Source organism: Haliaeetus albicilla, chromosome Z (assembly GCF_947461875.1).
Source record: "Haliaeetus albicilla chromosome Z, bHalAlb1.1, whole genome shotgun sequence".
Lineage (NCBI taxonomy): Eukaryota > Metazoa > Chordata > Aves > Accipitriformes > Accipitridae > Haliaeetus > Haliaeetus albicilla.
In genome coordinates this window covers 14408937-14423452 of record NC_091516.1, presented here as the reverse complement: position 1 = coordinate 14423452, position 14516 = coordinate 14408937, and the positions used below count along the sequence as shown (strand labels likewise).

Sequence of the window (14516 nt, the reverse complement as noted above, 5' to 3'; positions counted from 1 at the left end):
CTGTTTGCATCTCACACCCTATCAAATCTAACACATTCTTCTTGATATTTAAAACCTATTCCCTGTTCTTCTTATTTCCTTCTTGCTGTAGCCTTTGTTTTTATCATGTCTCAACACCCACTTCCCTCAAAACTAAGGGAGGCTCACTGCATCCATTACACAAGTGAACAAAGAAGGTTGTATGAAATAACGGACTCTGCAGGGCATTGCATCTTTTTGTCATGTTCCTGATACAGCTTCAGATTCCTGAAGTTGTCCAGGATTGAAGTTTCATAAAAACAGTCCTTCTATTTGTGTCAAAATTATGTTTGTTTAGAAACGAAGCCCAGCCTGGTTTAAAAAGTTTTTATGCACAGAATCCTGCCATCAGTAGAAGCTTTACACCATTTCCAACCATCCATCAATTTGGCAACATAAAGATTCCATGCCTTAAGCTCAAACTAACTAGGCAATAATTCTGTCCAAAGGTAATTTTTTTTTTTTTACAAAAGCTTACCACACTAGATAGAAAGTATCAATTATAAAGTTCTGAAAGGATAACTATATAAACAACAAAAAAAGAACCGTTCTACGTAACATGCAGAAAAGAGCTTACATAAGAAACATTTGCAAGATTTTAAGTCAAACACCTGATACACAATGGACGTACCAACATTTTTAAAAAGTTAAATGAAAACATGAACTGATTTACAAAGACTACCACCACCCAGTTCTATACTTCTCATGTTAGTGGGTCAAGAACAAGTCTAACATGATAAAAGCAAAATACTAAAGTGATAAATTATCTTAATGCTTCAAATGTTTAGACATTAGACCTAGTCCCAGATACAGAAAGGCAGAGATATGCATACAGTGCAGTTCCCACCTCAAAAAACTTTAGAAGCAAACTGAGATTATGCTAAGTCCTCTGTGTGACTGAGTTTCAAGTAAAAGGCACATTTGGATATCCAAAAGGATAAAAATTCAGATAATTGCCAAAAGCTTGTTGAATCACCAACCTGAAGCGTGAGAGTATGGCTTCCCATCACAAGATATCATAATACACTGCATTCTAACAGGTCAGGACTGGGCAAATTAAGTTTCCATACACCCCATATTATTTGTGTTAGTTTATTTCTGTACAAGCATTTGAAAAGATACCAGTTCATGTGTTTAACCTCCCCAAGTCAATATCCTGTGTGACCACTAGAGGGAAATAGCAAAAAGGAAATAGACACGTCTAAAGGTTACTATTGGTCAAAGCCCAACAGTAACCCTTACACTGTTTCTGCTTCAGTCCCGGTGCATATAAACCTCCTTTCCTTGGCAGACAATTAAGAACAGAGCAGTTTTACCTTTAGCCTTTATAATTACATTTGAGACACATTGCTAAGTGAGGATAAAGTTTTCTGCATAGTATGCAAGAAGTAACAATGACACCTATTGCTGAAAGAATGACAGTGAATTAGAAGTTTTAATAGATTAATGAAATTATTCTAAAGTCATACCTCTCAGCCAGTTTGAAACAGTGAACCCACACCACGTTAACTTCCAGTTAAGATTGGACAAAGTCAGTAGCACCAAATTAAACACTCCGACAAATGTTTAGGCACAGATTTCTTAAAAATTCATCTAACATGAAGTAGTTAGGCTCAATATAATTCAGCTTTAAAAAAAGAACACTTACTACATGACAAACAGAAAACTGGGCACCGCTGTCTCAAGTACCATGTCTGAGTAGAAGTCTTTTCTTCACATTCAACTGCTTTGCCATTAGTCTGCAGCTGTCAAACATACAGCTCATCATGAAAAGGACTTTTATATACCAGCCAGATGAACAGGCACAGGATTTCTTCATGTACAGAGTATGCATTAAGTAGGTTCTCACCCAACTAGTTCTCCCTGTATGCATATGCACTTTGAGAAGCATCAGAAGAAACAAAGTTCTAGTTAAACCCTTCCAAACCCTAGAGAATAGCGTACTACTGACAAAACAAGCAGTTTAGTAGCCTATTCTAACTCAGACTTCTAGTAACTAAACCATCTAGTTTCATGACAGCACCAGTGTGTTTTGTACAAGCTGTAGGAGCACTTTCTTCAGGAACTTGTGCCTTAACTGCACACTGTACTATGAAAAGTCCAGGCAACTGCAGAAACACATTCAATATGTATGTCCTCAGAATATTTTGTAGACCCTTATTATTCTCTAGACACTGCTAAAGTCCAACGCCATTGCTGGCTCCCTTACAGCAGTGTATCCCTGAAGAATTCATCATGAGAAAGCCACCCATGTGTTAAGAGCCCACAAACTGCTTGAAACACTGATGCTATTTGCCTGCAGACACCGGAGTGTGTGTATGGGGGAGCGATGTAAGACTTAACGCAAATGGCCATATTCTTGCTGTTACCTGCTTTGAATTGTAACACATTAAAAGCTGACTTCACTCCATTGCTAAGTGAGGTGAAGGAGACTCATACCTGATGGTGGGCAAGACAAGATGTTCCCTGCCCATTTGGCATGGCCGTGACAAAATGCATATTTGTCGTGGTTTAACCCCAGCCAGCAGCTAAGCACCACGCAGCTGCTCACTCACTCCCCCCCCACCCAGTGGGATGGGGGAGAAAATTGGGAGAAGTAAAACTCGTGGGTTGAGATAAGAATGGTTTAATACAACAGAAAAGAAGAAACTAATAAGGATAATGATAACACTAATAAAATGACAACAGTAGTAATAAAAGGATTGAAATGTACAAATGATGCGCAGGGCAATTGCTCACCACCCGCCGACCGACACCCAGCCAGTCCCCGAGCGGCGAATCCCTGCCCCCCCCTTCCCAGTTCCTAAACTAGATGGGACGTCCCATGGTATGGAATACACTGTTGGCCAGTTTGGGTCAGGTGCCCTGGCTGGGCATGAGAAGCTGAAAAATCCTTGACTATAGTCTAAACACTACTTAGCAACAAGTGAAAACATCAGTGTTATCAACATTCTTCTCATACTGAACTCAAAACATAGCACTGTATCAGCTACTAGGAAGACAGTTAACTCTATCCCAGCTGAAACCAGGACAATATTATATCACCAGATCTTCATATTCTGATAGATCTGCATGTAGTCCATTTCAGGCATGACAAAGTAGCAGTCATAAAAATGGCAGAAAAGTGAAGCTTTTATCTATATGCAAAAGCACTCCAGTCTCAAAGCAGCTCCACAGTCTAGGATAGTAAAGGAAAACTTTGCAGACTGCCTGTGTATCACAGGGGTCTAAAAAAATAAGACCTTTCTTGAAGAATTTTATATTAAGACACCATAAATCAGTGAGGCTGGCAGAAAACCTTTCCAGCCAGGTGACACACAAGTTTTGCTTCTGACTGCAGCCTCAGGTCACATCTTACAGACTTCCTTTTCATACAACCAAGCCCAAACACATAACGGAGCATGTTTTTACTCCAGGTGCATCACCTGTCTACTCACATGGATATAATATACGATTTATGGATATAAGAGAGGCTATGTATGACTGGTACTGTCAGCTACACATTTGTGATCTGTTAAAGACATGCATCTAGCAGGCACGACGGCCTCTTTTCAAGAATTAAAACACAAACCAGCTCAGTAAGTCCCTGAAGATGAATCAGAAACACTTGCACAAACCTTAAGTCCTATGTGTTGTTTGATTAGATTATGAGAAGTGTAGTCTAAATAGCTGTTGCTTATCTTTGCACTTCCTTTTTATATTTCAAAACAGCAGGTTTACCCAACAGATTTCCTCAAACTTACTAATACCACTAAACACATGAAATAGATATTTTCTGCTTAATTTCGTTTCGCATTATTTGGAGGCAGGTAGAAACAAGAATGTAAATAAGTAGAAGTTGTATCTTCAAACAGTGCAAGAATGAAGCAAAACTTCAAGGAGACAGAATTTAACCAGATCTTTTATTTACAAAGTCTGAAAACCAGCAAATTGAGGCAATAAAACTTCACTTTGTTACAAAAGGATCATTTCAAGACAGGAATGAGGAATCTTTTTGCTGTGAAGTAGAAAACATTATGACATGAGCAAGGAAGAATTGAATTGCTATAAAAGAAACGTGGTTTTATCATAGAAACAGAATGACTAGGTTGCAAGCTATTGCTATTACCACCTCCTGCTCAGAGCATGTCCGATTAGATACCCAGGCCTCCACCCCATAAAGATGCATTCTACAGAGAGTTATAATATCTGTTTTCAAAGCCAAAGTGATTGTTATGAAACATAACTGGAAGACACATTTAAAGAAAGATTGGGCTGGTCAAAATGAAACAATCTCCATAGTTTATAATCAATCAAGTGTATTGGGCTGATATGGACCGAAAGCTTTAGTTCAGCTTTGAACAGTCTTAATTGCAACAACTTTATTAATAAAGCTGCAACTTATAGCTGCTGTTTGAACATGAGCCTAAGAGTGGCAAAAGGGTGCCAAGAGAGACCAAGAACTATTTGTTTCTGCCCTGAAAGGGAAGTTTCAACAGTTTGGAATTGACAGCACTTATGTTTGCTACAGCATATGTTTGTGTAGTCAACTGAAACTGCTGATTCACTGGCCTTCCCCTAAAGTCTTCTTTCAGGAAATAGAGTTTCCAGCAATAAGTGCACTTAGCAAATTTAGTAACATTAAATGCCAAGCAATTTCATGTACTGAAGAGCTCCTGCTGATAACAGTGCTAAAATAATGGAATGTGTAAGATGTACCCAAGCTTAGTTTTACCCCTTGAAAGAGAATATTTGATTCAACTTTAAAGAAAGACACTTTTGTTATTTCCAGTAAAGGACTAATAACTTGAGTAATCCATCTAATTTTCCCCTGAAAGCACAGCTTCTCCACAACACCTATGAGTTTCACTACCAGCATCATAACATACATCAGGGCAAGTAGTTCTTATCAGCTGAGCTATATTTGCTTGCTTAAATCAGCAATTTTAAGGTAATACATAAATCCCCACAAGTTATTTTATTTACTATTACCAGTTGGAGAAAGATGGACACCTCTCTTTACCCTCCCCCCAACATTTTCTGATGCCTGTGTTCATACCAATATAGGACATTTAAATACTAGCAGTTAAATATTGAACCTTTCTTCCTCCCCTCCTATTTAAAATAGGTATGCTCAAGACACCAGAATTCTGATTCCTCTACATAAGTCTATTCACCTAGATGACACTAAAGTGATAGCAAATGCATATTTTCAGGCATTATCTGTTTTCAGAGAGAAAAAAGGATCTTTTTGTTGTCCTACAGTAGAAATTGTATTAGAAGAATTAACCTTAAGAGCTTCCAATAATGGCAAGTGGACATTGAATTAAAAAAGCAGAAGATGCCCTGAGTCTTGTTGTGTTTTTAAAACAATTCCCTTAGCTCTTTTGATGCATGTTAGCTCCTGCAGCTATTCTTTTCGGGGGGGGGGGGTGGGGGGTGGGGGTGGGGACGACAGGGGCAGCAGTTGTGGGTGGTGGTGTGTGTCTGTCTCGAAACAGCCAAAAAGTTACCTCCATTGAATGTTACTGAACATGTATCATTGCTGCTTGTGCACCCCACCCATGTGGCTGAGCAGCATCTACTCCCTATGGCTAGGGTGTAACTCCGCTCTGTTAATATCCTCTCACTGAGTTTCACTGTAATGAAAGCTCACTGAAGAAAAACCACCCCCTACAAAGTGTTTTTAGAAAGAAAAAAGACTGCATTTGGTAGATGGGCATACAGACCATCCAAGATTTTTTCTATTAAACTGTTAACGCACAGTACTGTTTGAGATGAGTAATAATACTGACTAAACAGCATGCAGATCCATTTGGCAAATGTAAACTTTTAACCATTTAGTCACTCACTACTTCAACATTGCAGCTCTGTACTTTCTGTTCTTGATACCAAGAGCTCACCCTGATTTGAAGGGGCATTTACCACCAAAGTCAAGCTTGACACGGGTCTCAATGAAAAATATTGTTTTCAGGGACACCATGCAGAAACGTGCTGCCACTCTGCCACCGGGAGCTCGACTCCTAGAACTACTGTCTGTCATTCTGCCAGTTACAAACAATGACATTCCCCTTATTTCTACTAAAAGAAAGTATACACTATCAAAATGATATACCACTGTTGTTTTCACAAAGTGAATTAATAACACCGAGTTTACTACCAGAATCCCATTTGTTTATAGAAATGAGCCTGGCTACTTACTGCACAGCCAGCTAGTAGCCAGTTGAGTCTGATAGCTTAGGTCCAGTCACTTCAAGACTCAGCATTAGACTTGGAACCAAGTTTACTTTAACCATGTACATCACCCTTCATTAAATAGCATTACAAAAACAATGACTGAAATACTCTTATGGCTTAGCAGTAGTGTCACAAGTCTTTCATGTTATTTGATACCAAATTAAGCATTTTTTGAAATGTTTGCTTTCACATGGTATTGCACCCACAGGACAATGCTCTGCTAATTTGCATTTTGGCCTATAATTTTCAGGCATTCTTTAGCTATTTCAGAACACCCTGGTTCACCAGTCTGGCTATACAGTGATGAAAAATTACTTTAACCTTTATGTGAGTTTGAATCTTCAGTCACTTCATATATTTAGCTAATTTAAGGGAAAGATAGGAGAAAACCACCTCAACTAAGTTCACTACTTTTTGGGGTAGGGGTTTGAAAGAAGTAGAGTTCAAGATCTCTACTAAGATTATGAAGACTACCTGTTAATGCTCTGACTAGATGGAGGAGAAACCATTTTAATTAGGAACATATGGCAGACAGTGATCACAGCTTTCAGGGACACAAAGATGTAAGATTATCTTAAGTGTACAGAAGTACACAGCTTCAGACTCAGATAAGCAGCTCCCAACAGAACAACAAGCAAGCTCAGCTATCAACCAAGATACTGCTAAATGATCTAGCCTTTCTTCACCCAGCCAGTCTCCATACTTTATACAGTACTAGAAGAAGCACACCACTTAAGAATCTGAACCCAACCCAAGCCGCATAAACAATTATTTCTGGAAAGACACCAACACCAAAGACAGCAGAGCTGGAAAGACTGAAGTTGACATAACAGCAGCAAAAACTTCACACTTTTGTACACTGAAGAAAAACGAAGTCCAACATTTACGTATAGGAAGTATTGTACTGCGCAAGTACAGGGCAGGTAAAAATCTGCAGATAGTTCTAGAGACAAACCAGATTTAGTGGTTCTAAAGCTGAATAAGTAAAAAAATCATGGCGTTGCACAACAGGGTAGTCTACAAGACCCACAAAGTAATCCTAGATTCTATATAACATTTGTGGGATCCTCAGCAGGAATACTGAGACCGATTTTGGTGCTGTACCTCAAAGAAAGATGAGGACTGAGTTTGGAAGAGAGCCCTACAAGTTACCAGTTGTAAAAGACGTCCACATGTACAACTGAGGAATGGGCAGCTGTTCTGTCTAACAGAAAAAGACAGTAAGTCTTAAGTGTTGCAAAGACGAAGGGAATAACCTCTCCAGACTGACTGTAAGATTTACCTGCGTAAAGAAACACTTTCCACTTTAGTGAAAAAGTAAATCTTGTTTAGTCATACTACACAGCACACATTTGTTTTATCTGTTAGAAGTTACACGCTGCAGGAGTCCGTGTTCTCTACAGGTAAACCCAGACATTTTCCTCACAGCACAGAACTAACAACATTTAAGCCAGTTTCTCTAACGCTAGGTTAGAAATCCCATACTCCACTTTCAAACCACAGTAGAGACATGGAGTCACTCCAATTTTTTACTGAAGAAGAGAGCAACTTTTCAAAAGCATCGATACCTTGGTGCTCATGCAGAGAAATGTGGAAACTTAGTCTGATCTTCATTTCTTCAGCAATATCCATTGCCATTAGATCCATCTAAGAAAAGGTGATCAGCCATCCTAGATGTGCCTGTCTCTTAGGGTAGGAGTACAGAGAAGCTTTCTAATGATACACACCCTTAAAACAAGATATTTTACAGATAAATATCTGTTCAGTGCATTTAATGAAACATTTAAGTAGTAGAAAGGACTCCAGGTTACATATGAATTGTTTTCTCATTTGCCTTACTGATGGTCTTAACACTGTTTTAGACTTTTCCCTCCTCCAGTACAGGTAGAATAAGCAGTTTAGAAGCTGTACTTGAAACATTTCATCTAGTAAGCATTCAGGAACCTCAGTACAAGAAAAGGCTAATGCAATGATTTAAAAAAGCAGCAAATCCTAACAGTTTTTATGCTTGAACATTAGATGTTTTAAATTTCTCAGCTACCAGCTACTCATTGGTGTTGCTAAGCAGAAAGTTCTTTTAAGTCTGCTCATACTCAAATTTAATATAAAATTCATTTTAAATCAGTGTTTTCTCTGTTCGGAGCACAATGAAACAGTCACAAAGTTTCAGTCCATCTTTCATACTCTAAAGATAAACAACCTTGTGACATGCTACAGTAAGTCTCACAAACATACTTTTGTTAGCAAACAGCTTAAGCAGCCTACCAGAACTATCTACCCACTCAGTAAGCAACAAAGAGCTTCAAAAACAGACCAAAAAAAAGTACTTTATATAGCAGTAGACTCAAGTTAATCGAAGTGACTGCTTTGTAAAGAAAATAATTTCCTTTCGATTTTATTCAAATTATTGTGTGTCAGTTCAAGAACCTAGTTCTCAAACAAAAACGATCTTAATCTGGCAACAATAGCTTGCCAAGGAAGTTCTGCTTGAGTTTTGGTAACCTGACCAGGAAAAGTTCCTTCAGAAAATTTCAGAGTAAGTACACAAAAATCTAAACTTTTCAGTGAAATAGGATATTTTGCCTCATAAATCCCATCTTCTCCTACTCTCAATCAAGTGTTTAGATATAAAACTAACTTCCACAAGAGCTGAAGAAAATTAAAGGATAGGTGAAAAGTCACTTAAAACTAAGGATCACTGAAGTATTGTTCACACAAATTCAAATGAAAAAATGGGATTAACTTCCAGACTCCAAGAAAATCTATTTTTCAGATCCTATCAATGTTATTAAGAAGCAGTACATTTTTCCTACAAAGTTCCATATAAATTATAGGATATAGCACTAACCACTCAATTTGGAAAATATAGAAACAAGACATTTGGAGACGCATTCTTTAAGAAACATTAACAATAACCAGACTGAAAACTGGATTTGGACATTTCTGTTTTATGTTTAATTACATCAAACACCTATTTATGTGCATACAGCACTTTTCCAATGCTTCTGGTGATAAGATTCCTATGTATTTTAGTAGGAACAGATGCACTCCATACCTACACATTCATCACACGAAGCTTCTACTGTATTATGAAGACAATAAAATATTGCACTGGAAAAAAATGCTAGTAAATCATGATTTTCTGAGATTTACTTACATACTTTTAACTGAGTCCAAGCTATTGTTACAAGACTGCATTACCTTTTGCTGTTTTCTGTGCCTTGTCTTGATCATGGTATTTAGTTGCATACTACAAAAAGAATGCTTTTAAGTAATGTATTGCTTTAATATATTAAATGGTTTGATGGTTTATTTAGGAGAGAGATGGCATAATATTTCCTTCTCCATTTAAGAATGAAAACAACTGCTATTTGTAATGAGTACTGTAAACACTACAGAGTAAAAAGGAGTATGCAAGAAACTGAAAAATGTCTAACAGCCATGAAACTGCAAACTACACATACCAAAAAAGCCATCAAGTTTGGAACAGTCAAGTCCAGTGTTATTACATTACAACAGCAAGATGCAAACTGAACTATTTCTTGTCAGTTCAGCATATATAGAAATAATTATTTCTACTTCCTACTTGTAGACATACTTTTCTTCAGTTTATATAACATTCCAGAACATGACTCACTCTCTTTTAGCAATGAGCAGAAAGACAACTTTAATAAAATAATGAAAAAAAGCACTTATTACCCCTACCCCTGATACTAACTCTAAGTAAATACTAAAACAATTGGGTAGTGGAATTATCCAAGAAAACTCTCATTCCACTCCTTTAAATGTGAAGACAGAGATCTGGTACAATTTTTTTTATTATTATTATTTTTAAAGAACCACCAAATTCTTGCAAAGCATGGAAGTTTAAACTGTCCAAACTGAAACCAGTATTAAAAGAAGCTTTTTTTTTTTAAGTGGAAAAACTGCATAATTCATCAGGCTTCTTCACAAAGGGAGGTCACTTTCGGAATGCTAGAACTCATGCTCCTCAACACTCACTAACAATCTGAAAAGGAAGTTAAATAAGATGGCTTAAGTTTACCAGTAATACCAGACAGAAAAAGAAAAGCAAACAGATACGTCATGATAGAGGCTGGGCAGTAATGCAGGAGAAGAAAATTCAGTGTTGATAAATACAAGATTTTTTCTAAATGACACAGAAAAACAATTCCAAATTTACATATACAATGCCAGAATCTAAACCATTACCACTCAATACTTCCATATTATAAATAGGTGGTTCTATAAAATTGTCAGCTCAGAACTCAGCAAGAGTTAAGTACAGCCTCAGAATAGGGAAAAGAACAGCATGGAAAAGAATTCCCTTTAAAGTTGTGCAGAGCAGAGTTTAAGACAGGATTTTGGTTTTTTCCTCATTCATTCCTGCATGGTAGCCTACAATGACCCAGCCTGCACTTCTGCTTGTCCGGACTTCAGGTTAAGTTCTGCATTTCACCTGCTAAATGATTCACCAAACCTAGTCCGAATTTTAGCCCAAGTTTCATGTCCCCACAATCCCATACCTGAAGACCCCCATGCCTGCAAAAGAGTTCTTGCAACGCCAGCTCTATGGATGTGTAATCCAGCAACTTGTTCAGTGTATCCTCTGGAGACATTTCTCTGGTACTGCAATAGTAACAAACTGCAGTATTTTTGTCTCAAGAATACTCAATGGTTAACTTTGTATTTTTCCACTCCACTACAGAAAGGAATCCTGGGTTTGCAACATAATTTTGTATGCTTTAATGTTACCTCTGTATCAAAGAGAAGGCAAAATGCCAAGTTATAAATGGACTAATACTCTAATTGAGATGATTTTTTTTGAGAACCATTATCAAAAGACAACTTTTTAAATTTAAGAGCATGTATTGCTAATTGTGAGGATTGCCCAATAAAGGGTGAAACTTCCTAATTACATGTAGAACTTATATAAGCAATACTTCAAGAAACTCAAGGTAAAAATAAACACCTACTTAGATATCTATTTTAATTTTTATTCCTGTAACACATGTATAACCCAGATGCAGGAGTTGCATTGTGCTAGGTATTGTAGTTAACATCTTGGGGCAGTGCCTATCGTTTACCTGAAAACATAATGGATGTTCATGTGCTACATACTTTAAAAATACCTGACCTTCAAGCCCTTTAGGTAAAATGAAAATAACTGAGTTCATTGGAAGACATAAGGAATAGATCAGGAAAGCTGAACCAAAATGTTGATGAAGAGTAGGGCCTTAAAAGACAAGGAGACAAAAGCCAGTAATCAGGTACAGTAAAACCAGCCAAATGATGAAAGAGAGGACCCTAAAACCAGAATGATAACTTAGGAGATTTGACTCTAAGACTAAGAAGTTTAACATTTAGGATAGATAAGAAACAATTTAATAATCAGTGAGAGAGGATGGACAAAACCATTAAAAAGGCATTCCAACATAATGCAAACTTTTTCAAGCTAGAGAGCTCAAGAAAGGTTCACAGTTAGCTCACAGTTCTCAGCTCTTACCTATGAAGAACAAGCAAATCAATTCCTTTGAAACATAATTAACACACAGCTTCAATCTTGCATCTTTTACCTGTCAAATACCTTGAGTACTTTAATGACTGTACAGGGAAGCTTACAAGTCTCCGCAGGCATCACCAGATCTAATGAGGGTGTGAGAAAGGAAATCAGAAAAAAAACCCAACATACCTTGTGTTGTTCTATTGCATCTACCCACTGTTGTCTGTGGTCTGGGTCCTGAGCTCGGAGGTACCAAACACTATCGTTTACGCTAATATCAAATCTGCATTCGTCAAAGTCATGGGGCTGTGACAAAAAAAGTGTAAGAGTAGCTAAAATTAGCAACATGATCAACAATACCTCACAGAATATTTTAACACTTTAAAACACTGTAATTAGAAAACCTGGCCTATGTTGTCTTGAATGCCTCCTAGATTCTAAATTCTGTTTTATGTAGCTGTCTCATATAATGAACGTACACTCTCATAATGAAAAATGCCAGTCTTCTGAAATCGAAAAGCCTGTTTAATACATTCTTATTAAATAAAATTGTCACAAAAAAGTTCCACACAAACATTGACCAAAACTTCATAATTCAGAACAAATCCTTTAGCAAAATAACTATTGGACACAGCCAGGAAATACACTTTTTTTTAAATTTCAAACAGAAAAAAAATTAAGGTTACTGCTATCAGTATTGATTTTAGATGGAAGAGATACACACATCATAGCAAAAAGCACCAGGATAGAACCATAAAAGCAGACCATAGCCAAACGACAAGGAAGAGCAGGAACTAAAGGAAGCTGTGGCACCTTCTGCCTCAACTGTTTTCACCAGGTAAGATAGAATTGTCAGATAATTGGGAGCAACATGCAATCTTCCCCAATATCACCACTCAAACGCATCTAACTTTCAGCTGACACGCCTTAAATACCAAAAAGCTTTTACTAGCATTACAATGAAGCTGGTAAGGAAAGTACAGGGAACCAAAACAAAAATCTAATCTGCCCTTTGTCCCAACACTGTCAGTTCAAAGCTACTTCTTAGCAAACACGCAATGGAGCACAACATTCGCCCCCCAGCCCCACCTGAAAACTATTCTTAGAGAAACATAACAGAGGTATACCTTTTTTAATATCTTTTTGAATTTGAATACAAAGAAAAGTTACACATGCAAATAACTGTAGGAAGCTAACAGGCTCTAAGGTTAAGGCCAATGATGCAATCTGAAGGACCACAAATATTGATTCCAGATGCTAAAGGCAAGTCTACACAGGTTAGTAATATCTTTAATGTAAGAACCGCTCTGCAAATATGTTCATCTTGCAGACCACTGAAGTGCTGTGGATCACTTGTGAAACACTCCACAAGAGGAAACCTAGAAGCAAGTCTCATTTGGTGTCATGCACAACAGTACAGTGTCAGTGAGAATTATTTTCAAAAGAACTGGAAATCAGAAGCTATTTACACATAATACAGACTCTTTCTTGCTTAAATATACTAAGGAGGAAGAAAAGCACAACAGAAGACAAACTACCTGATAAAAAAATGAGCTAGGAAGTACAAAAGTACAGGAAGCTTCAATTCTATTTTTTTAAAGCTTTACTTATTTGGTCAAGCATCTGAACCTAAGTTCAATCTAAAGAAATTTAAACTTCCCACAGAAAAAAACCCCAGCAACTGACAAAACTGACAAGTCAAACAACTGCAGCTACTAATTACTTAATACCTGACCATCTTAATTTAATTCATTTCAAACAACTTCTAAAACTGGTCATGCCTTCACTGAATCACAGAACACAGGGATGCAAGAAGGGACATGTGGTGGGTTGATCCTGGCTGGACACCAGGTGCCCAGCAAAGCCACTCTACCACTTCCCCTCTTCAGCTGGACAGGTGTCCTGGTTTCAGCTGGGATAGAGTTAACTGTCTTCCTAGTAGCTGGTACGGTGCTATGTTTTGAGTTCAGTATGAGAAGAATGTTGATAACACTGATGTTTTCACTTGTTGCTAAGTAGTGTTTAGACTAAAGTCAAGGATTTTTCAGCTTCTCATGCCCCGCCAGTGAGAAAGCTGGAGGGGCACAAGAAGTTGGCACAGGACACAACCACGGCACCTGACCCAAACTGGCCAACAGTGTATTCCATACCATGGGACGTCCCATCTAGTATAGGAACTGGGAAGGGGGGGTGGGGAATCGCCACTCGGGGACTAGCTGGATATCAGTTGGCAGGTGGTGAGCAATTGCCCTGTGCATCATTTGTACATTTCAATCCTTTTATTACTACTGTTGTCATTTTATTAGTGTTATCATTATTAGTTTCTTCTTTTCTGTTGTATTAAACCATTCTTATCTCAACCCACGAGTTTTACTTCTCCCAATTTTCTCCCCCATCCCACTGGATGGGGGGGGGGAGTGAGTGAGCAGCTGCGTGGTGCTTAGCTGCTGGCTGGGGTTAAACCACAACAACAGGGGAGAGAAAATAAAATGCAAGGCTCTTGAGTCAAGATAAGGACAGAAAGATCATTCACCAATTACCATGACAAGCAAAACAGACTCATCTTGGGGAAATTAATTTATTGCCAATCTGAATCAGAGTTGGATAATGAGAAATAAGAACAAAACTAAAGGCACCTTCCCCCCATGCCTCCCTTCTTTCCAGGCTCAACTTGACTCCTGATCTTCTCTACCTCCTACCTGCTAGCAGTGCAGGGGGACAGGGAATGGGGGTTGTGGTCAGTTCATCACATATTGTCTCTGCTGCTCCTTCCTCCTCA

The 14516-nt window shown here is 37.9% G+C and overlaps 1 protein-coding gene across 2 annotated transcripts in view; it reads right to left on the bottom strand.

Moving 5' to 3' along the window:
• Positions 1-14516, bottom strand: part of CERT1 (ceramide transporter 1) — a 75268-nt gene that overhangs the window by 39005 nt on the left and 21747 nt on the right. For both annotated transcript variants that reach the window (XM_069776218.1, XM_069776219.1), the window contains exon 3: positions 11927-12043. In XM_069776218.1, coding sequence (XP_069632319.1) covers positions 11927-12043 — 117 coding nt within the window. The remainder of the gene's footprint in view (positions 1-11926; positions 12044-14516) is intronic.